Below are 24,759 nucleotides of genomic sequence, written 5' to 3' on the forward strand. Positions count from 1 at the left end.
TTTTTGTGTTCAAAACATCAATGAAATTAAGATCGAGAAATTTGATCGCTTCAACAGTTTTGCTCTACGGACGGCAACAAAGGTTGCAAAAAGGCGTAATTGGAGAATGAGAAGAATGAAAAGATTGTCACTTCAGAGAATCCCGCAGATTTACTCATTAAGTCTCTTTTGGTAATCAAGTTCAAGTACTACATAAACTTGATTTGTATGTACAACAACACTCCTGGGATTTGGTAGAGAAGATAAAGAATTCAAAAGCTGCGGTGGCGGAGGAGAAGGAGAGGGAAGGGCTCTTCGTCTAGTATTTTAGTAGATTGAGTGAGGGGAGAAGGGGAAGATGATAATCGATTTTTTTTTTTTATTCTTTTCTATTTGTAATCGGGCCGAATGGGTTGGGTGGGGTGGGTTAAGTAGAGTAACCTTTTATTTTTGTTTGGATGGACTTTATATTTAGGCATTAATAGATTTTTTTAAAAATTTTGACATAAATGGGACACTTATACAAAAGTGTTTTTATAACCTAATTCTGTTGTAGTGAGTTCATTGGACGAAAAATATCATAAATTATAAATTAAATCTACCATATGATAAAATGGAAGAGATTTAAGACCGACTCTAATACATTCAGCAAAATAATTTAATTAAAAATAATTCACAGATAGAGTTATATTTGATTATGAGTGCATATACTAACGGTACATCCCATAAATTACAAGAGAGATAACAAAAGAGACAAGATAAGATTTTGTTTAATTGACCTATCGAATCATAAATGGAAGGAACCAAGGATGAAGCCAGAATTTTAGTTTGGGGGGAGGGAGGGGCCAAAAACACATTATACAAAATATATTGATCTTCAAAAAAAAATATTAATAAAGCAAACTATATATAATAAAAATTCGATGTACAATAATATAAAAGAAAATTTTAAAAATTTTGCTTACCATGCAAAAGTTAGAATAGTGCTCAACGCTCCTTCAAGTCACGAAATCCATCAATAATTGAATCAATAGTGAACTTCTCGGCAATTTCTCTTTCAATATACATGATCAAAGAATTAGCAAGGAAGTCATCATCCATCTTATTTCGGAGATCGGTTTTGATAATGTTCATAGCAGAAAATATCCGTTCAGTAGTTGTAGTTGAAATTGGAAGAACTAGTACAAGTTTAACTGAACGGTAGAGAAGTGGATATATTTCTGACTTTTTTGTTGCCACTAGCCATTGACATAACTCAGAAATAGTTATAAATTTTTGCAAGTCGGAATGTCACGAAATTTCAAATTCATAATGACGAAGCTCGATTCTCAACCCTTCCCTTTCAAACTCGATAAAATCTTGAGGATAATACATATTTGCAAGATTACAAATATCATCAATATTAAAAGATTTGCAACCATCTTTAGGATCCAAAGCGTAACTTAGAGTAAGTAATTCTATCATATTGTCACTAAACCTTGTATTTAATTCTTGCAATTAACAATCTATTGCACCATTAAAAATATCAACTCGATAATAATGCTCAAGTGTAATGTGGTTTCGTTGAAGGCGAGCACGACCTCCTCTTCACACATAAGGAGCTGACATAATTGGAACTTCTATGTTATACTTTGCACAAAATAACTTACTTTCTCAAAAAGAGAATCCCATCCTTCATCTCTAAACTTTTGAATAATAAGTGATTTTGTTGATGCCACAAGATGCATAGCATTAAGAATATCTTGAGATTTATGTTGCAAATGTTGACAAAGAATGTAGGTCACCTCCGTTATTTCTTTCATGAGATGTAAGATAAACACAAATTCAAAAGATGTCATTGCCTTATGAGCTAAGTGTGCTTCACCGCGTTGAAATGCATTAGATCCTTCATCAATAATATTCTTCAAAACTATACATGTTGCCTTAAACATTCTTAGCAAACTTGTAATAGATTTGAAGTGTGAACTCCAACGAGTATCACCAGCCCTTTGCAAAGTGCCAACTTGATTGAGTCCGGTCCCTGTCTCAAGCTCATTATTTTCAATCAATTCGGCAATTTCAAAACTATGAAATTTCTTTTGTTCATCATTTCGCTTGGTAGAAGATCCAACAATGTTGACAATAGTACTTAATTTTGAGTAAAATTCATAAATCTCAAGAACATCTTTAGATGCTGCAACCAAAGCCAATTGGAGACGATGGGCTAAACAATGGATATAATAAGCATAGGGACAATCATTAGAAATTAATGCTTGTAATCCATTCCATTCACCTCTCATATTACTCGCTCCGTCATAACCTTGGCCGCGAATATTTTGAACATCAAGGCTATAATGAGAAAGAACGGAATAAATTGTATTTTTTTACGGTTAATGCTTTAGTATCCGAAATGTGAACAAGACCAAAAAATCTTTCCTGAACAAAACCTTGTACATCAACAAATCTCAAAACGATAGCTAACTGTTCCTTTTTTGACTCATCGCGCGCGTGCTTCATCAACCATTATAGAAAATTTTGAATCGCCAATTTCATCTCGAACTTCTTTTCTTACTTGCTCCACTAGAACTTGCAAAATTTCTTTTTGCGTATCCGGCGAAGTATAAAAAACATTCTGTGGAGCATTTTCTAAAATAACTTTTGCCATATCTTCATTAAGAAAAGATAAGACCTTCAACATTTCCAGAAAATTACCCTGATTAATAGATTCTTTACTTTCGTCCCGACCTCTCATAGCACATCATTAAAAAGTAAGATATCTAACTGCAATTACTTATGCTTTGAGGCGTAAACGATTGTTTACCTTTTGTTGTGACGTATGTCTATAAAGCACATTTTGAATATGTTGAGATTGTTTCATCAATTCTTCACAAACTCTTTTGGCAACTTTATGAGATGAGTTTGATTCTTTACCTATATGATTTAGAAAAACACATTTTTTTTTCTATTTTTAACTTTCTTCCAATTATGAAAACCATCAACAGTGAAGGCATTTTGTGAAAAATGCCCATATGGCTTGTTAAAAAGAAAGCACGGTAGACAAAACACGGCATCTTTGGTTGGAGAATATTCTAACCACGATTTGAATGATTCAAACCATGAAGGTTGAAAGCAACGCTGATGAGAAAGAGGCCCACTTTTTGGATATTCCAAAAGTCGCAGTTGATATGGACCATTGATTATATATGCCCGTCGAACTTCATCACGTTGCTCAACGGGATAATTCCAAATTTGAGGTCGTAATCCAGGATCACGCTCAAAGGGCATGCTATTAGCCTCTTTAACTTCTATTCTTGGAGATTTCAAACGACAACTTTGGGAACCCGAAGCCTCATCTCTATAAATAGCTTCTTGTTCATTAGCTTCCGAGTTTTCAATATTTTTTCTTTTAAAAAAAGAATCGAGTGTAGTTGTATTTTCCATTAAAATAATAACGGTCTAGAGATCTACAAAAATTATATCAAAAAATTAAGTATTAAAATCTAATCTATATAAGATAATTTGCAAATTATGTAAAATTATGTAAAGAAATAAAATTTAAAAATAAATTATAAATAATAATTATTTTACTAACAGTCAATTCAGAAGATAAAAAGTTCTTATTCATATAGAAAGAATTCATAAAAATTTCAAATTTTGGATTATTGTACTTTATATTCTTAAATACTAAAAATTTAAAATCCAATAGTTTGCCATTGGAAGGCCCCAAAATATTTTAAAGAGTTTTAAAATGAATAAATTATCATTATTATCATCCATATTGATTATGATCTAACAATATATGAATAACTCAGAACTCAATCATTAATAATATTATAATCAAGAAGCAAACATTAAACAATTAACAACTCAATACTAAACACAATTATATAAAAAAATTAGATTGCTAAAGTGCTTTTATTGAAATGAAGTATGAAGCAATCCAAAGTGAAAAGAGATATTACGAGTCTAATTAGATTTTGTTATTTTGGGGCGCTGCAGTTGAACTTGAACCGCCGTTATCGAAGGCTGACGAGGCGAGCACCACCGACGGTCGGCACTCGGGAGTCTGGCGAGGCGGCGGCCGACGAGCTACATGAGTAGAGGCGGGGGCCGAGGAGAGAGATTGAGAGAAAAGAGTGATTGGGAGAGAGAGAGAGAGAGATTTACTATTTACTGTTTACTGTTTACTGTTTACGTGTGGTTTGGGCGGTGGGCGTGTCACTGTGTCAGCAAGAGGAGACGCACGGGCGGCGGGCGGCGGGTCATGAATGTTGTGCGCCTGTGCCTGTGCGTGGAGAAGTGGAATCTTGGCCCACAAGCCAATAGATTTTTTTAAAAAAATTTTATTTTGGTCCCCTAAATTTGCAATATTTTTATTTTCTCAATAGCTTAATAATGGACCTTCTTGTAATTTTAAGAATATGGTGGGGGGGGGCCATGGCCATTGTTTGTCAGCCCCCACATAGCTCCATCCCTGGAAGGAACTAATTTATAATATGAAAGTAAAAGGGTTTAAAATCGACTCTAATCAATTATGTTGAAAGCAACTTAATTAGACACACTTATTAAATGGCAATTAAGTAATCTATCTATGGATAGGGACTCTTCTAAACGTGCCGAATAAAACAAAAATGTACTCAATGAGAGAAATGAATTGAAAGAAGATAAGGAGCGGGAAGAAACCAAGAACGCTAATTTATCTTCTTAAACAATATAAGACAAAATAATGTACCTTCAAATTACGAACATTTTGCACTCTTAAATAGTGTCATCCTAAAACAAGCAAAATTCCACGCCAATCATGCAGATGGAATCGTCCCTTTCTTCTTAATAGAAAAGAAGGAATTTTTTCGCTTCTTTGTAATTTTGGCTTAGCTGAAGAGAGCACAAACAAAAGTAAATTCGAATGCACTAATTAAAATATTTTATTATTTAGCTTAATTACATTTATTATGATTAAAGAAAAATCCATTCTTCTAATCGATCGTACCTTCATTTAGTGACAATATTTATTTATTTTTTTTGAGAGATAGGTAGCATGCTACCCGCTTCGTTTATTTCATTTAGAAATAAACTTAGCTGGAAATATGAATCAACTAGGATTCGAACTTAGGTCTCGGATACCAACCACCAAACCTTTTGCCACTTGCTCTGGGGATGGTCGGTGTGACAATAAATATTATTACTCTAGCTAGATATATATTTTCATATGTTTAGTAGTGAATGTTTATCTGGTCATCGAAAATTTAGCAACAACTTCAGGAAAAAAAAAAAGAATTTATGAAGCTACTATAAGTTTTGGTAAAACAAATTAGAACATTTGCACGAGTAATTTAGTGCTAATAGCATCATTAAAGTAGAGATTGGTGGCTAGCTAATCTTATCTACATAATGATATCGCCCGCGTGCTTTGCGTTTTTATTTTTATTTTTTTTTGGCGTACTGGGATTTGATTCTAATGGTGTAATTGCATGTGTAAGCCTTTTCTTTGAGATTACTTTTTTTAATATTTATTTCCTTTTATCACACATGCCAAAGTTGTATTATGTACTGTATAATAAGTGGATGATGAATCATACATGTTTCGCGTTAAGTCAAAAAAATCAGCTCTATTCACATCAAATAATAATTTTATTTTGAATCAATATTCACTACATACATATTTATCATATTGGCCTTGATTCTATCTCATATTTTAATCAATACTATTCATTAATTCATGATTTTTATGTATTTAGAAGGTATGAGATGCATGGATGGAAATCGAGTTAATAGTACATGATGGAAATCGAGTTAATAGTATATGATGATGAATAGATGTGGTAAAATAAGCCAATTACTAATTACTTTAATAAACTTCTCAACTAAATATACTAAAATCATTTAAATCAAAATAGATAAAAAAGTAAAAAATATATAAAATTTATCTGAACTATAAACCATTTGAGTCAACTACCAAATCTTACGAAATTTTGGTTTTTACTATCCAAACTTTTAGTTTATTTAATTTGAGTCAGTCAATTGTATTTTGACTTTAAATTTTGAATGCGTCATTTATCTTTACGGGTTTAGCAAGTATGTTTTATGTAATTTTCAAAACTATAAATTCATTATAGCAAGTAATTTGTTTAATTAAATTTTAAAGTCAAATGTCGTTGATTGACTTAAATAAAAAAAATTTAAAGATTGGATAACAAAGTCAAAATTTTGAAAGGATGGATAGTCGACTTAAAATGGATTATAATTCAGATAAACTCGATACATTTTTACCTATAAAAAAATAAATAAATAATAAAAAAAAAAAAACTATCCACTCAAAAAAGTTAAAGTTTCGGGGCAATTTCCTTAGATCGTGTAGTTAGAGGGGGTCCTCAACTCCTCATACATTTTCACCTACCTAAGTATTAAGGTATAATATTTGAGTGTTCACATGTTAAATACACCAATTAGTCCAAAATAATTTGGCCTTTTTGCATAAAAAATTCACTTATTTTGTGCTTTTGCAAAATCGGATCACCTTTTTCGTTTTTGCAGCTTCGGTCCGCTTTTTCAGCAAACTGACCAAAATATCCTTATTACTTTTTCTCTTTCCTCTTTCTCTCTCCTCTCTTCGTTCTCTCGTTTTTTTTTTTTTCCATCGAAAAAAAAAGCGAAGGCCGGAGCACCGCTAGGCGGGCTCTTCTTCTTCTTCTTCCTGCAGGAGCAATTTTTTTTTCTTTTTTTCTTTTTCTTCTTCTTTTTCTTTCTCCTGCTGGAGCATTTTTTTTTTCCCCTCTTCTTCTTCTTCTTCTTCTTTTTCTTCCTGTAAGAGCACGGAGCGCGCACGGCGACTTCCGGCCTCGCCACAGAGCCCGACCGCTCGACCCCGACGCCCCGCTCAAGCCGGGGAAGCTCTACTTCCTCGTCGACCTCCCCCGCGCCGACCCCGAACCCAACCACCGCCGCGAGGGCGCAACCGGCGCCGGCGCCGGCGCCGCGCGTTCCTACTAGTTGCCCGAGGAAGGCCGCGCGTCGGACTACGAGCCCGACCGCTCGACCCCGACGCCCCGCTCAAGCCGGGGAAGCTTTACTTCCTCCCCGGCGCCGACCCGGAGCCCGAGCATCGCCGCGCGATTTCACTATTACACCATTAATGGTGTAATGGTGCACCATTACACCATTGCACCATTACACCATTAATGGTGTAATGGTGTAATTACACCATTAATGGTGTAATTTCACCATTAATGGTGTAATGGTGCACCATTACACTATTACGAAGAACCCGGCCAGCCGGGACAACGAGCGCCCGCGCGAGACCGCCGGGTCGACGTGCGCCTCCTCCGCGGCGACGGCGACGGAGAGGGAGGCGTTGGCGTGCACCGGCCGACCTCGAGCTCGGCCGACCCCGACCTCCCCCGCGCCTCCGCTCAACCCCGACGCCCGCAGGCCGCCGCGTGCACCGGCCCCGTGCGTGCCACGGCGCCCCCCGAGCTCCGCGGCAGAGCTCGGCTCGGGGACGCCGTCGCCGCGGCAGAGCTTAGCCGCGGCGACGGCGACGGTGCCGAGGCGTTCTCCGCCGGAGTGGCTCTGACGGCCGCGATCGGCACGAAGCTGCTGAGGAGCGCCGGCGGCGGCGGCGGGATTGGGGGTTTGGTGGACCCGTGCTTGGGCGCGGAGTACGACGCGAAGGAGGCCGCGGAAATGGTGAAGCTGGCGGCGGCGTGCGTCGCGGGGAGCCCGAGCTTGAGGCCGTCCATGGCGGAGGTCGTGCGGGCCATGGAGGAGAAGGCGTGCAAGTCGATCTCATCCGTTCGTGCGAGATCGAATGGCAAGTGCGATTCGTAATTTCCTCTTTTTTTTTGTGTTTTCACTTTGTGTGTGGTATACTTATGGAGTGGTGATTAGAGGTAGAGTGAAAAGGAAAGGTGAAGATAGAAACATGAAATGTGTATATCCAAGAAATTGTTTGTTGAGAAATAAAAAAAAAAATAGTATTGCAGAGTTTTGTATTGAGTTGCCAGCAATATTTGATAATTTATTTCGATGATGATGATGATGATGACGAGGAGGAGGAGGATACGCTGACGCCGACGCCGCGCCCACGCCGCCCCGCCGCGGCCCGCTGCGGCCTCGTTCGCTGCGGCGGCAGCAGCGGCGGCGAAGCTCTGCCGCGGCGACAGCACCCTCGAGCCGAGCTCTGCCGCGGAGCTCGGGGGGTGCCGCGGCACGCACGGGGCCGGTGCACGCGGCGGCCTGCAGGCGTCGGGGTCGAGCGGAGGCGCGGGGGAGGTCGGGGTCGGCCGAGCTCGAGGTCGGCCGGTGCACGCCAACGCCTCCCTCTCTGTCGCCTTCGCCGCGAAGGAGGCGCACGTCGACCCGGCGGTCTCGCGCGGGCGCTCGCTGTCCTGGCTGGCCGGGTTCTTCGTAATGGTGTAATGGTGCACCATTACACCATTAATCACCATTAATGGTGTAATGGCCTCCGGGAATTCACTATGGTGTAATGGTACACCATTACACCATTAATGGTGTAATGGTGAAATCGCACGGCGGTGGTCGGGCTCGGGGTCAGCGCGGGGGAGGAAGTAGAGCTTCCCCGGCTTGAGCGGGGCGTCGAGGTCGAGCGGTCGGGCTCGTAGTCCGACGCGCAGCCTTCCTCGGGCAACTAGTAGGAACGCGCGGCGCCGGCGCCGGCGCCGGCGCCGGTTGCGCCCTCGCAGCGGTGGTCGGGCTCGAGGTCGGCGCGGGGGAGGTCGACGAGGAAGTAGAGCTTTCCCGGCTTGAGCGGGGCGTCGGGGTCGAGCGGTCGGGCTCCGTGGCGAGGCCGGAAGTCGCCGTGCGCGCCCCGTGCTCTTACAGGAAGAAAAAAAAGAAGAAGAAGAAGAGGGAAAAAAAAAAAAAGCTCCAGTAGGAGGAAGAAGAAGAAGAAAAAGAAAAAGAGAAAAAAAAAAAAATTGCTCCTGCATGAAGAAGAAGAAGAAGAAGAAGAGCCCGCCTGGCGGTGCTCCGGCCTTCGCTTTTTTTTTCGGCGAAAAAAAAAAAAAAGAACGAGAGAACGAAGAAGAGAGAAAGAGGAAAGAGAAAAAGTAATAAGAGTATTTTGGTCAGTAAAGAAAAAGCTGACGGTATCTGCAAAAACGAAAAAGGTGACCCGATTTTGCGAAAGTCCAAAATAATTGAATTTTTTATGCAAAAAGGCCAAATAATTATCCATTAACGTCGACTCTAATTCCAATATGACTCATCAAATGCAACAAGTTTTGGCTTTAGCAATATTTAATTAATTTGGATTAATTAATTGTAGCTAATTAAATTGGTAAAGAGATTAAGTCCAGTACGTTGTACATCGCTTTCCACGTAGAACACAACATTTGACTTATCACACATAAATCCAAAAGCACTTTCCAAAGAAGTTGTCTTGCTTGTCTACTCAAAATGCAGCAGCATAGCTTACGTATTTGTATGTATGTTTAATGATAAGACTAAAAACATCTGAATCACTGTGAAACAAATATATAAATTTTACAAGTATTTACAAGTCAAGTGCAAGAGAAAAAAAATCACTCTAATCTTATGTGCTGTTTTTCTTGATGTAATCACATGTAAAAATATTATTAAGTAAAAGGCATATGTGAAACCATTTGTCGTTTCTATTAACTTGAAATACTCTAGATCATACTCAACTGCACGAACCATTTATTCAGATTAATTTTTCTAATATTTAGCACAAATATATGAAGATTTTACATACATTCCAAGCAACAAACTACAACATGCTCATTCCAAAGAGAATGGCATCATTATTTACTAAGAACTAAGTTTCTTTCTACGACAAAAAGGGTTTTGCAACTAAGTGAAGTTTTTTGGCCCGATTAGCTACCAATCCAGGGTTCTCACTCATATCCAATTTCTCTCTTCTCAATCCATAAGGCAACTCCCACTCGAACCTATGCACAAGATTCGCCAATGCGAGCTCTATAGTAGACTCCGCAAATTGAATTCCTGGGCATATTCTACGACCCGCCCCGAAAGGAATGAACTGGAAATCGTGACCTTTGAAATCCACCGAGTTATTGATGAACCTCTCGGGATGAAACTCGTTTGGTTCCTCCCAAAATTCAGGGTCTCTATTGATGGCCCATCCGTTGACGAACACTCGAGTTTTCTTTGGAACGAAGTAGTCTTTTATATAGCAATCTTTGAGTGATTCTCTCGGAAGTAACAGTGGAGCTGGAGGGTGTAACCGCAAGGTTTCTTTAACCACGGCCTTCAAGTAGGTCATCGCGTTCAACTGTTCCTCTCGAACCATGCGTTTTTCGAGAACGATCCCTCTCACCTCATCTTGTAGTTTTTCCATTGTTTTGGAGTTTCGAACAAGCTCCGCCATGGCCCATTCTAGGGTTGTATAAGTTGTCTCTGTTCCTGCGCCAAACATACCCTGCAAATATATAAAACAAAGATGATACCAAGTATTAAAGTTTATATAGTCAAAAATAAATAAATAAATAGAAGAACTTTGGTCTACTTTGGTTGTGCTAATAATTTCTTTTTTTTTCCTCCAGTGCCTTTGAACTAATGATTCAAAATTCAAAAATATTACCATCGAAATTGCTTTCATGTGATCTTTCTCCAACTTGAAATCCAAATTTGAATCTTTCTGAAGTGAGAGCAACACATCGACGAAGTCCTCTTCCCCATCATCCTTTCCATTCTCATGATCCTCAATCACCTCATCAAGTAGATCATCCCATCTCTTGAAGTTCCTTCTCGCCCTCGAACTCAACCCCCCCAAGAACACGCCCAACCACGCTAACCAAGGGAAGTAGTCCTCTATATTAAACGCACCTAGAAGATACGAATTCTCCTCGAGAAGCTCATGGAAGAGTTCATTCCTTCGCCCTCCTCTAAAGAGCTTTCCCGAAACCACCCTACATGTCATATCATTTGCGAAAGAGAATAGAACTTCACTCATATCTATTGTTCTAGGCGAAGAACATTGTCTTATCTTTTCTATCATGAACGCGACTTCCTCCTCCCTCATGAGATGATAAGATTGCACCCTTTTCGCGCTTAGGAGGTGAATGATACAAAGCTGTCTTACCTTCCTCCAATACTCACCGTATGGTGAGAAACCCAAGCCCATGTTGTTGTAGAAAAGGATCTTCGTGACCTTCGAAGAAGGTCGGTTCGCAAAACTTATGTCGTGGGTCTTCATGATCTCACGCGCCATGTCGGGTGAGGAGACGATAAGCGTAAGGATTTCGCCAAGTTGGAGAAGCATGAGGGGGCCATGCTTCTTCGAGAGAGAGGCGAGAGAGCGATGAGGGAGCGAACCGAGTTGGTGGAGGTTTCCTATGAGAGGAAGCTTGGGAGGGGAAGGGGGGAGCTTGGTTTTGTGAGAGGAAGTTCTTTTGGTGATAACAAGGAAATAGAAAAGAGGGGGAAGGAGGAGAGAGGCCATTAGAGATAGGCCTAGTGCAACTTGTAGTATTGTTAGGGCCATTGCTTCAAAGTGTTATTCTCTTGAAGACACTATTAATTTGCTCAGTTTGCCTTTCATTTATAGTTGTAGATGGTTTGCATTTATACACTTGATAGCAGTGGATGCACTAATTGAAGATATTATATATTTCTACTCTTGTAGTGTAGCATATCACTCCTGATGAGATATAATATACAACATTAGTTTATATAAGAAAAGGTTTCATTTTAATGGAAATTAAACTTTTTTATTCAGTGACAAATATCAAGAATTAAATCTACAACATCATAAAATAGAAGAGAATTATATATATATCATGTACAAAATTACAAGAGAGATAACAAAAAAATCGAAATAAAAATACATTTAATTGACCTATTAAATTGTAAATGAAAGGAACTTACCAAAACATGAAAACCAAGGAATTTAAAACTGACTCCAATAGATGTATTATGTAGAAAACAACTTAGAAATAATTTTATTAAATGGCAATTATATGTCATCTATGGATAAGGGCCCTTCCAAACCAGCCGAATAAAACAAAATTATATATATTTTATAAAAAAGAAATGAATGAGAAGTAGAACCCAAGAAACGAAGAACCACAATTAATGCATGCACACCTACACAAGTGAGACAAATAAATTAAAGCACCTCAAGGAAAATTCCATACCAAGTGTATATGCAAATGGAATTTTGTGCTTGTTCATATATAATTTCAGCTTAGCTGATAAGCGCGCAAAAAAAAAAAAAAAAAGGAAAATTGAATGCTCAATTTAAGTCGTTCGTATCTTACTGTTATTACAAATTTGGACTTATAATTGTGCCACTGATACTTTTTTTTTTTTTTTTTTAAGTGACACACGCATAACTGACATTGAGCATTTTTTTTTTTTTTTTATTTTTTTTACTCTTGGTAGAGGTGGCTAGAATTCTCCACACTATAAAATTTATGACATTTAGCAAGAATAATTATTGTTACTCTGGCTATTGTCGTACAGTTTAGTAGTTAATATTTATTTCGTCATTAATTTTTAGCACTATAAAAGCTAAAAGTTTTATAGTGCTGTGGAAGTAGAGACAAGATTTTTCAATGTTGCTTGTTTTTAGTATCTATTTTTATTTTTATGTCACATCTCAAAATTTGTAGTAACAATTGACTTAATTACTAGATGATGAATCGAAGTTGAGCCAGAATAATTCTAAAAATATTACTGTTCATATAATTTTAACTTTTCAATCTTTGGATTTACAATTATTTCATCTACTATCACTAAACTCCGGGCATTCAAATGTTGGCTTAAATGGACACTGCTCTGTGACGGGAGACCATGTTGACCGAGTCATGTTCGAAATGGCATAAGACAGGATGGGTCGAGTCATGTTCGAAATGGTGCGAGATTGGTTGGGTCGAGTCACAATCGAGACCCGTAGGTGCTGCATTTGTATGCTTTAAGTGAATTGATTGTATATTTTTAACAGCTCGAGCTTTTGGGATTTATGGTGCGCGCCAACGATTCTGATGAATTATACATTTTCACATAAGTTAAAGGGGTGATTTAGCCCTATTATATAAATAATAATACTTGCTAGTCCATAATAATTATTATCAACATGGAACCTAATCCAAATAATTAATCAATTGGGTCTAATTATTGGATTTGGACTAATTATTTATTGCTAGATTTGGTCAAGAGATTAATTCAAGTACGACTTTTCCACTTCACTTTCAATGTGGAAGAAACACTGACTTATCACACATGATTCCAAAAGCACTTAATTTCCAAAGAAGTTTTATTGCTTAAATTTTCTCTGGGCTAAATTAGCTTTCCCCAAAAAACTTGCGATGCAAGTAAAAGCATAATTAACTTTTCATTTAATAGAAAGAAAAAAAAAAGAAATTGGAGATGATAAAATATCTGCATCAATAATCAGCATTAATTGTTAAAATATAGAATTTATTTGAACTATAAAACCATTTTGAATTTATTTGAACTATAAACATAATCTAAATAAGTTAAAGTATTTAGATACAAACGTATAGAATTTATCTGAACTATAAATTAACCAATTTGAATCTACTACTCAACCTTTCAAAATTTTGAATTTACTATCCAACCTTTTAATTTGTATGATTTTAGTCGGTCAACATCACTTTGACTTCAAAATGTAATTAAACTAATTACTTATTTCAATAAACTTATGATTCCGAGAATTGCATGAAGTATATAAACTAAATCTGTAACGGTCTATAATTCATGTAATTTCTATATGTTTTCACCAAGTAATTAGGAGTCAATTAAAAGGGGAAAAAATTATTAATGTAATCCGAATTATGTGGAAATACAATATGATAAATTTTTAGGTAATTCAAATTCACCTTTTCCTTGAAAGAAAAAAAAAATGCCAGTTTTGAGATCTTTTAAATCATAACAATTTCAACTAGTTTTTGATAATTTTAAACACTCTAGATCATAGTTGGCTATTCGAACCGTCTCTTCAAATTAATTTTTAATTTTATTCGCCAATACGAAGATTTTACATACATTCCAAGCAACATACTACAACAAGCTCATTCCAGAGAGAATGGTACCATCATTTAATTTGGATAACAACAACTTTCTACGGCAAACAAGGTTTTGCAACTAAGTGAAGTTTTTCGGCCCGAGGAGTCAAAAATCCAGGTTTCTCACTCATATCCAATTCCTCTCTTCTCAATCCAAGAGGCAACTCCCACTCGAACCGATGAACAAGATTAGCCAACGCGAGCTCGACATCCAACACGGCAAATTGCATTCCGGGACATATCCTTCGACCTGCCCCGAAGGGAATGAACTGGAAATCGTGACCTTTGAAATCCACCGAGCTATCGATAAACCTCTCGGGACGGAACTCATCTGGTTCCTCCCAAAATTCGGGGTCCCTATTGATAGCCCATCCGTTGACGAACACTTGAGTTTTCTTTGGAACAAAATAGTCTTTTATGTAGCAATCATCGAGTGATTCTCTCGGAACTAATAGTGTAGCTGGAGGGTGCAACCGCAAGGTTTCTTTAACCACGGCCTTCAAGTAGGTCATCGCGTTCAACTCATACTCTCCAACCATTCGATTTTCGCCGACAATCCCTCTCACCTCATCTTGTAGCTTTTTCATTACTTCGCAGTTCCGAACAATCTCCGCCATGGCCCATTCTAGGGTTATAAAGGTTGTCTCCGTTCCTGCACCAAACATATCCTGCAAGAATGAGAAATAAAAATAAGACAAAGTATTTGAGGTCAAAATATATATAGTCAAAAAATAAAAGTAAAAAAGAACAAAACTTTGGTCTCATTTTCATAGTGCCAATAATTTTTCTTTTTTTTCCTCCCTTGAACCAATGAGACAAAATTCAAAAATCTCACCACCAAAATTGCTTTTATGTGATCTTTCTCCAACTCGAAATCCAAATTTGAACCTTTCTGAAGAGAGAGCAGCACATCGACGAAGTCCTCTTCCCCATCATCGTTCCCATTCTCATGCTCCTCAATCACCTCATCAAGTAAATCATCCCATCTCTTGAAGTTCCTTTTCGCCCTCGAACTCAACCCGAAGAACACACCCAACCACGCTAAGCAAGGGAAGTAGTCCTCTATATTAAATGCCCTTGCAAGATAAGAATTCTCCTCAAGAAGCTCATGGAAGAGTTCGTTTCGTCGCCCTCTTCTAAAGAGCTTACCCGAAACCACCCTACATATCATATCATTTGCGAAAGAGTATAGAACTTCGCTCATATCTATTGTTGTAGGTGAAGAACAATGCTGTCTTATCTTTTCTATCATGAACGCGACTTCCTCCTCCCTCATGAGATGATAAGACTGCACTCTTTTCGCACTTAGGAGGTGAATGGTGCAGAGCTTTCTCACATTCCTCCAATACTCACCGTAAGGCGAGGAAGCCAAGTTCCTGTTGTTGTAGAGGAGGATCTCCGTGATCTTCGTTGCAGGTCGGCTCGCAAAACACAGGTCATGGGTCTTCATGATCTCGCGCGCCATGTCGGCTGAGGAGACGACAAGCGTAGGGATTTCGCCAATTCGGAGAAGCATGAGGGGGCCATACTTCTTCGAGAGAGAGGCGAGAGAACGATGAGGGAGCGAACCGAGTTGGTGGAGGTTTCCTATGAGAGGAAGCTTCGGAGGGGAAGGGGGGAGCTTGGTTTTGTGAGATGAAGTTCTTTTGGTGATAACAAGGAAATAGAAAAGAGGGAGGAGGAGGAGAGAGGCCATTAGAGATAGGCCTTGTGCAACTTGTAGTATTGTTGGAGCCATTGCTTCAAATTAAGTGTTATTCTCTTGAAGACGCTTATAATTTGCTCACTTTTGCGCGCCTTTCATTTATAGTTGAAGATCAGTGGATGCACAAAGTTGAAGATATTAAATATTTCTAACTCTTGTAATCTAGCATATTACTCCTTATGATATAACATAATATTATACAACATTAATTTATACAAGGAGAGGTTTCATTAATTTTAATGGAAATTAAATTTGTTCATTCCATGACAAAGATCGAGAATTAAATCTACAACATCATACAATAGAAGGGAATTGTATATATCATCTACAAAATTACAAGAGAGATAACAAAAAAGTCAAAATAAAAACACATTTAATTAAATTGTAAATTAAAGAAACTCACTAATAACGAGAATGCAAAGGAATATAAAACCGACTCTAATAGATATATACTGTAGAAAATAGTTTAGAAATAATCTAATTAAATGGCGATTAGGTAATCGATGGAAAGGGACATGCACTTCCAATTAATTAATTAAATCAGCCGAATAAAACAAGAATACATTCAAAAAGAGAAATGAATGAGAAGAAGTGGACGCCAAGAAACCAAGAAAAACAATGAACAACTAACCAAGTGAGACAAATAAATTAAAGCACATCAAAATCATAAATATCTTGAACTACCAGTCAAATGTCCATAAATCAAGGAAAAATCCACAGCAAATTTTTGGCCATTCGATAAAGATATGTGCGGTTAGAATGATAATGGTCTCCTAGAGTTGAGTGGGTGGTTGGTTGAATAATATAATCTAACTGGTGAAAATAATCAAAGGGGTAGATCCATACCGTTAAACGTTATTTAGAGCATTTTAAACGTCTAGAAATCAAAGTTTATAATTTTTCGACATCATTTACCTTACAATCAAAATGTCACAAAATTGATAATTTTTAACGGCCGGTATGAGATATTTGCTTGTTTAACGGTGTAAAAGACTTGGAATCGATTAAATTTTTAATAGAAAATTCTATTCACTACATATATAGATAATGATCAATAACTCCGATCCTAAATTGAAGGATCCGATCATCCATTTTTAAGATGTCGTTCGATTTTGAACGTTCATTTTATACCCTCTTGATGAACTTTATTAGGATTTTAAAAATTACGAAATTTATTTTTTAGAAGTTTCAAATACTCTAGATCATATTTAATAGAGTGGAACGTCGATTCAGAAGCTCTATCATTGAAAACAACTTACGAGTATGAAGGGTTCTATATTCATAAGAGTATAGTAGTCCTAGCCTATATATATATATATATATATATATATATATATATATATATATATATATATATATATATATATATATATATATATATATATATATTAGCGTTATATTGAAGTGAGTGGTGACATGTTAAAATACTAGATACTGCATAATAATTTATTATATATCTACATCGAACCTGATCCAAAAATGACTCATCGATCGTACAACAAGAGCTTTGGCTTGAGCAATTAATTAATTGAGTCTAATTAAGTAATTTGGACTAATTATTGCTAAATTGGTCAAGAGATTAATTCAAGTACGACGTTTCCACATCGCTTTCCCACATCACTTTCCAAGTGGAAGAAACACTGACTAATATCACACATGAATCCAAAAGCACTTAATTAATTTCCAAAGAAGTTTTCTTGCTAATTTATTTCTCTGGAATAATTAGCTTTCCCCAAAAAAGCTTGTGATGCAAGTAAAGTAAGGTCCAATCAGTCATCAATAGTTTGGCTCGTTCAAAGCAGCGTTGGGGGATGTGCCCCGAAAAATAGTTGCGTTTCTGTCTGTCCAAACAACCCACCAGATTGCCGACAGAAGGGTTAAGCCTTTAGATCTCGTCGCAGTGTCGGGAGTTTCAGATACTTTGGACCAAAGCACACGGACGTCCCCCATGACATCAGCAGGTACTTCCAAACCCTCCGCAGGTTGAGTAGTAAAATAAAAAATTGTAAAGATATAGTTTCGAAAATTGCATGAAATATACAAACAAAATTTGTAAAGATATACAACATATTTATATTTAAAATTAAAGTGCAATTAACTATCCAAATCAAAGAAACTCAAAGGTTGAATAGTAAAATCAAAAATTTGAAAGATTAGTTAGCAAGCCAAAATGGTATAATTAATCTCTTAAAAAAAAAACGACAAGCAAACCCGAAAACTAAAGGATTTTAATGATTAGATTCCAAAATCCGTCAAACCACACTCACTCTGGGTTCCCAGAGTCTCTAACATGGTTCAAGTAAGTGCGGTATATTTTCACCAAGTATTTAATTGGAAGTAGTTAAAAGGAAAAAAAAAATAATGTAATTCGAATTATGTGAAAATACAATATGATAAATTTGTAGGTAATTCAAATTAGCCTTTTCCTGTAAAGAAAAAATTTGCTAGCTTTGAGATTTTTTAAATCATAACAATGTTAACTAGTTTTGGTAATTCAAAATACTTTAGATCATAGTCTGATATACGAATCATCTCTTCAAATTAATTTTCGAATATTAATCGCAAATATACAAAGATTTTACATGCATTCCAAGCGACAAACTACAACAAGATCATTCCAACGAGAATGGTACCATCATTTAGCTAACAACTTCTTTCTAGGGCAAACAAGGTTTCGCAACTAAGTGAAGTTTTTCGGCCCGACGAGTCACAAGTCCAGGTTTCTCATTCATGTCCAATTCTTCTCTTCTCAATCCATGAGGCAACTCCCACTCGAACCGATGAATGAGATTAGCCAATGCGAGCTCTATATTCAACACCGCGAATTGAATTCCTGGACATATCCTTCGACCTGCCCCAAAAGGAATGAACTGGAGATCGTTACCTTTGAAATCGACCGAGCTATCGATAAATCTCTCGGGACGAAACTCATTTGGTTCCTCCCAAAATTCGGGGTCTCTATTAATAGCCCATCCATTGACGATCACTCGAGTTTTCTTTGGAATGAAGTAGTCTTTTATGTAGCGATCTTCGATTGATTCTCTCGGTATTAACAGTGGAGCTGGAGGGTGCAACCGCAAAGTTTCTTTAACCACGGCCTTCAAGTAAGTCATCGAGTTCAAGTCATCCTCTCTAACCACGTGATTTTTGCCAACAATCCCTCTCACCTCATCTTGTAGTTTTTTCATTACTTTGAAGTTTCGTACAATCTCCGCCATGGCCCATTCTAAGGTTATAGAAGTTGTCTCTGTTCCTGCACCGAACATATCCTGCAAAAATGTGAAATAAAGATAAGACCAAGTATTTGATTTCAAATAGTCAAAAAAATAAAAATAAAAATAAACAAAACTTTGATTGCATTTTCGTTGTGCCAATAGTTTTTTTAAATTTTCCTGCCCTTGAACTAATGAGTCAAAATTCAAAATTCGTACCGCCAAAATTGCTTTCATGTGATCTTTCTCCAACTTGAAATCCAAATTCGAATCTTTCTGGAGAGAGAGCAACACATCAACAAAGTCCTTTTCCTCGTCAACCTTCTTTCGATCCTCATGCTCTACAATCACCTCATCAAGTAGATCATCCAATCTCTCGAAGTTCCTTCTCGCCCTCGAACTCAATCCGAAGAACACACCCAACCATGCTAACCGAGGAAAGTAGTCCCCTACATTAAACGCACTCAGAAGATAAGAATTCTCCTCGAAAATCTCACGAAAGAGTTCGTTTCTTCCCCCTCCTCTAGAGAACTTCCCCGAGACCACCCTACAAATTGTATCGTTTGCAAAGGAGTATAAAACTTCACTCATATCTATTACTCTCAGGGAAGAACATTGTGTTATCTTTTGTACCATGAACGCGACTTCCTCCTCCCTCATAAGATGATAAGACTGCACTCTTTTCGAACTTAGGAGGTGAATGGTGCAAAGCTTTCTTACATTCCTCCAATACTCACCGTAAGGTGAGAAACCCACGTCCATGTTGTTGTAGAGGAGGATCTCCGTGACCTTCGACGTAGGTCGGTTCGCAAAACTTAGGTCATGGGTCTTCATGACCTCACGTGCCATGTCAGGCGTGGAGACGATAAGTGTTCGGATCTCGCCAAGGCGGAGAAGCATGAGGGGACCATACTTCTTCGAGAGAGAGGTGAGAGAGAGATGAGGGAGCGAGCCGAGTTGGTGGAGGTTCCCTATGAGAGGAAGCCTTGGAGGGGAAGGGGGGAAATTGGGCTTCTTGGAGAGAGCTCTTTTGGTTATGCTTAGTAGTAAGAAGAGGGGGAGGAGTAAAACAAAGGCTAGTATTGGATGCATTGTTTTCCAAGTTCCAATCTCCTAGCTAGTAATAATTGGGAATGATAACTCCTTCACCTATTGCTTTGATACTTATAGAGAGAATGATAATTGAGCTAGTCCTAAATTTTCAACAAATTGTTTGATTTCTAATACTTAATCATATTAATCTCCAAAGTAACATATACAAAATAATTCTTACAATATCATTTAATTTGAATTTATTATGTGGCCTTTGGAAGTATGTATATCCACTCTATGTAAAGCTTAATTATAATTAGCCAAAATATCATTGTCAATCTTAATAATTAATTTGTCCTATATGTTTAAGGTAAATGCTACATTTTGAAATGGATATCTAATTCAAAATTTTCATTTTTTTATCTAAGCTCATAGTAGTTTTGATGAAATATTACGCTAATTAAATAATAGAATATTATTCCCGTTAGATTACAAAACATATAATACTGCTATAAAGTTGATAGTAAAATTAATAGTGTTAAAATTCCAAGTACCTACCTAAAATCTACTGTAAAATTAGATAGTAAACTCTTTTTTTTTTTTGGGAATGTAGTTTCTATTTGATAGTATGTTATAGCTTAGCTAAAGTTTGTAATTTGCACCTGTATTTTAGTAGGTGGGCGTGGATATTCTTTCCTTAAAGTTGACATTAATTGTTTTATCATCTTTTTTTTTGTTTTTTTTTTTTTTTCTTGTTTTTTGTTTTTTGTTTTTTCCTTGTCACATACTCGGGTGGATGATACGGAGAAACCACTAATCAAGTTGGAGCACTGATGGAATGTTTATGGTTTGTCTCGAAATAACAACAAGAACCAAAAAAAAATAAAATAAAAAAATAATAAAAAAAAAGGCCCCGTCCATATTGATAGTGCCATGCGTTAGATATTATTAATGTAGATTTTTCTTTCAACATAACGTCTTTCTCAAGGATGGAACCAGCTAGTGTTGAATTCGAAATTGGCTTGAACCCGACTTGCTCGTTTAATAAACGAGCCTATCACCGACTCACCTCTTTGTTTCAAAAAGTAAATACGCTAAATACGAGCTAATCCCAGCTCGTTCATATTTGGTTGATCTCGAAATAAATAAATAAATAAATAGTGTATATAAATATTTTAGACTTCTATGTAGAAAATTTGAATATTATTTTAAGTTATTGCCTCTTTTTAGTATGGCTTTTAAATTTTAATACTAATAAATAATACTAAGAGCGATAGCAAGAATCAATAATCAATATAACAGAATTAGGTTGTAGGGACACATGCTTGAGACACTTTTGTCTAAGTGTTCCATTTATGTTAAAATTTTAAAAAACATCTACTAATACCTAAATATAAAGCCGAATCCAACAAAAATAAAAGATTACTATACTCAACCCACCCAACCCAGCCCATTTGGCTCGATTCCAAACAAAAAAGAAAAAAAACAAAGAAAAATTAAGTTCCATCTCCCCTTCTCCCCTCACTCAATCCACTGAAATTCTAGACGAAGAGTCCTTCCCTCTCGTCCTCCTCTGCCACAGCAGCTAACGAGGTAGAGTTCCGGCAGTTACTAGATGCTTAAATAAGTGTTGCTGAATTACCGGCACTTTTTTAGATTATAACGACACTCTTTAACTGTTGCTATATACCTAACGACCTCACATATAGCAACACTTTTTAAAAGTGTCGGTAATTTAGCCAGCAACATTTTTTGTAACCTATACCTATATTTAAAAATATTGTTATAGACCGTTTTTATTGTAGTGAATAACATTAATTATAGTTAGTATCAATATTTTTTAAAAGCTTAATTCAAGTTTGCTCAAAAATAATGTCCAGCCAACTCGTAATTTAAAATAAAAAACGAGCTGAATTTAATATCGAGTGAAACACGAGTAGACTCAAATTATTTTCAAGGCTAGGCCCAGTTTCCTCATACTTGGCTTGTTGAGGTCCTAAATGGAATCATAGATAATAAAGATGAGCTCGATAGAAGTGCAAAATGACATCAAATGACAAACTAGCTAGTTAAATGATTAATTTCCTTATTATATATATATAGAGAGAGAGAGTTGAGCTGGAATACTATCGATAGTAAACGGGTTTCATTGTCACATATTTGTTTTCGATGATGGAGCTTCCAATTCGACGATCGGTACCGTTGAAAACGATCTATACAACTTGAAGTATTTAGAAATCAAATTTCATACTTTTTCGATATTATTCTCTTATTCATCAAGTGGGCGTAAAAGTAAACAGTTAAAATAGCTCCAACTTTCTGCCCCATAACAATTGATCCAGAAGACTAATAAGTTGAATTGGATGAGCCTAATATATTGAGTGGCGGTCTAGTCCACAATAGACCTAACCGCAAAAGGCCCAACAACAGACCCAACATCTAGATGAGTTGAGCCGGGTCGAAGCCTGTGAGCACGGTGATTGAGATCTTAAGTGCGATAAATATGCTCTTTCTATTAGCACGTACTTTTAAAATAATTGATTAGCGCTTATAATCCACTATTTCTTCTTTATTTATCCTCCAAGATATGGCTATATATTGGTGGCACAGTACATATAATAATATTTTTACTAACTTTTCTCTTTTAGGCTGAAATTAATGCAGTATTATTTTTCGAATACATCACCTTTTGCATGTAACTCACAAAATGGAAAAAGTATAAATTTTACTTTTCTGAATGTGTCAACAATTAAAGAGCTTAAATTCTACACCTATCTCGTCATTTGGTACAGTTAAATTCTACCAACACCCACATCTTGAGTGGTGTTATCGCATTTATCCGGAGAATAAAATACATATATTTTTTCAAAAAATCACACAGCTCACAAATAAAAATAAAAAAATAACAAACATGAAATAAAAAAATCATAAAAATAGTAATATAAATGAACATAAGAATTTACGTGGCAAATTTTTTTCAGAAAAAAAATTACAAACGAAGAAGGAGAGAACTTCACTATATATAAAAAATAATACACAGTATCACATTTAGAGCACAAAAAAGAAAGAGACTTCTTAACGGGTTTCGTATCTAATATGTACGCAGGGGGAGCTCCCGCACCACCTATATATCCGATGTCAGTGGTGAGCTACGGGGTCGGATCTACCAGCACGAGTCTTTCATTACCTGTCACAGACATTCATTTTTTCTCATAATTTTTTTTTTCAAAATTATCGCATCCTGAAAAAATGCCGACAAATTAGAGGCCCAAAACTGCAGCTGATTGCCAAATTTTAAGACACATCTAGCAGCATCATTTCATTTAACTGTTCCTAACTTTTGTGCAAGAGGTCCATTTCTCGTTGTCGTATGCGAAAATTTATATTGTTGAATAGTGACATTTTATGTATTATCCAGCTTATTAGGAAGGATCTCGAATTTTTTTTTTTTTTTTTTTTTTTTTGAGAATAGGTAGCACGCTACCTGNAATGGCTGTGAAAATTTTTCACAACGATATACACCCCAGCGATCCATATATCACTGTCAATTTCTCACAGCGATATTGGATTTTCTCACGACGATTAAATGGTTGTGAATAAATTCATAAATCGTTGGCGGCTTTGAGATAGAACAACCGACGCCACCGCCTCCTCCTACTGTCCTTACCGAGAAGCAGATCTTAAAGTCACCTAACTCACTTTTCTCTTCTTTTCTACCATTAACTAAAAAGAAAAAGAAAAAAAAAGAAAAGATAAACGTTAGCTCGGTTTACCTGACCAACACCACCCAACTCATCTCATTAGAAAAATAAGAACCAACCTAACCCGAAATATAAATCCGTAATCGTCTATACAAAAATTCAAAATCGTATTTACTTGTACACAGGGATATTGAATTAAGACAATATCACAATCGACCTCACCCTGCTCGATCGACTTTCGAGATGATAGAGTCGACCGAGTCAGCTGGCCCGAAGTGGACGCCAGCTGGTACGTAGATTGACTAGACCTGGACTTAGGTCTAACCAATAGCTGGGCTAGCCACAAGTTATCACTTGTAGCGTCACCCTGATAAGCTTACAGTGTATGAAGGGAGCAGATGGTTTACATTTTTTAGCTAGCAGCACTTTTTTGACATGTACCTACATTTAAAAATGTCGCTATAGACTGTTTTTGTTGTAGTGTCTAGGCCTATCGTAGCAGATCTTTCCACGACACTAGCAGCATCTTGCGCCTTTGAGTGGCTAATACGGGTCGAATTGTCGCAAATCTCGAATTTTCCAGGCCTATCGTAGCATATCTTGAATTTTTCATTTGAAATTGACGTGAATCACTCATAGGACGATATTACCAAGTAGCCATAGAATTGAGACTCTTAGCATGCAGGCCATTAATTAAAAAAACTAGTCAATTAAAAACGCAATTAATGGAGACAAATTAATCAACAAAGTGGTGCCATGGAATTTGAGGGCTTGTTTCTTTTGTCACTCAAGAGAAAGCAACTTTTTCACCAAGCACTCTTCCAACGTCGTCGTTTTTACTATTTTTAATTCTGAAGCTACTGCGAATGCAGTAAATTACGATTATCAAGTGTTACACGCATCTGAGAAGCCGGGTCAAACCCGCATGCCCGGTTTATCAAAACCCGCCCGTTTGAGGCGGTGAGTTAGATAATAGAACAACATCTCTCCTAGATCATCTCTCCTTCAACTTAGATCGAGTTTGTTTTGTACCGAGGTCGATATAAAGCTTGTAGGAAAAGAGTAGTCGGGGCAAAATATAACGTAACCAACTCATTACGATATGGATAAATAAATAGAAA

At 37.0% G+C, this 24,759-nt stretch overlaps 3 protein-coding genes across 4 annotated transcripts; all 3 read right to left on the reverse strand.

Moving 5' to 3' along the window:
- On the reverse strand, window positions 9,610-11,912 carry LOC109717190 (cytochrome P450 71A1-like). Its single transcript, XM_020242865.1, has 3 exons — window positions 11,827-11,912; window positions 10,541-11,599; window positions 9,610-10,378 (listed from the first exon to the last, which is right to left on the reverse strand). The coding sequence occupies exons 2-3, from the start codon at window positions 11,441-11,443 to the stop codon at window positions 9,767-9,769; spliced, it is 1,515 nt and encodes a 504-aa protein (XP_020098454.1). The 5' UTR covers window positions 11,444-11,599; window positions 11,827-11,912; the 3' UTR covers window positions 9,610-9,766.
- Window positions 13,921-15,908, reverse strand: LOC109717200 (cytochrome P450 71A1-like). The gene is made up of 2 exons (XM_020242874.1): window positions 14,824-15,908; window positions 13,921-14,656 (listed from the first exon to the last, which is right to left on the reverse strand). The coding sequence occupies exons 1-2, from the start codon at window positions 15,724-15,726 to the stop codon at window positions 14,045-14,047; spliced, it is 1,515 nt and encodes a 504-aa protein (XP_020098463.1). The 5' UTR covers window positions 15,727-15,908; the 3' UTR covers window positions 13,921-14,044.
- LOC109707461 (cytochrome P450 71A1-like) lies at window positions 18,211-20,057 on the reverse strand. Of its 2 annotated transcripts, XM_020228728.1 has the most exons (3): window positions 19,643-20,056; window positions 19,125-19,354; window positions 18,211-18,962 (listed from the first exon to the last, which is right to left on the reverse strand). In XM_020228728.1, the coding sequence occupies exons 1-3, from the start codon at window positions 19,995-19,997 to the stop codon at window positions 18,351-18,353; spliced, it is 1,197 nt and encodes a 398-aa protein (XP_020084317.1). In that variant the 5' UTR covers window positions 19,998-20,056; the 3' UTR covers window positions 18,211-18,350. The 2 variants fall into 2 exon arrangements, with proteins under 2 accessions (XP_020084317.1, XP_020084312.1); XM_020228723.1 differs by having other exon boundaries at window positions 19,125-20,057.

This window comes from Ananas comosus, linkage group 1 (assembly GCF_001540865.1).
Source record: "Ananas comosus cultivar F153 linkage group 1, ASM154086v1, whole genome shotgun sequence".
In the NCBI taxonomy this organism is placed as follows: domain Eukaryota; kingdom Viridiplantae; phylum Streptophyta; class Magnoliopsida; order Poales; family Bromeliaceae; genus Ananas; species Ananas comosus.

Bases quoted from the DNA above. Each gene is read 5' to 3' on its own strand.
- LOC109717190 (XM_020242865.1), bottom strand. From the start codon at position 11,443: ATGGCCCTAACAATACTACAAGTTGCACTAGGCCTATCTCTAATGGCC. The intron at 10,379-10,540 runs GTAATATTTTTG...ATATATTTGCAG, and splicing joins ACATGAAAGCAATTTCGATG to GGTATGTTTGGCGCAGGAAC.
- LOC109717200 (XM_020242874.1), bottom strand. From the start codon at position 15,726: ATGGCTCCAACAATACTACAAGTTGCACAAGGCCTATCTCTAATGGCC. The intron at 14,657-14,823 runs GTGAGATTTTTG...TCATTCTTGCAG, and splicing joins ACATAAAAGCAATTTTGGTG to GATATGTTTGGTGCAGGAAC.
- LOC109707461 (XM_020228723.1), bottom strand. From the start codon at position 19,997: ATGCATCCAATACTAGCCTTTGTTTTACTCCTCCCCCTCTTCTTACTA. The intron at 18,963-19,124 runs GTACGAATTTTG...ACATTTTTGCAG, and splicing joins ACATGAAAGCAATTTTGGCG to GATATGTTCGGTGCAGGAAC.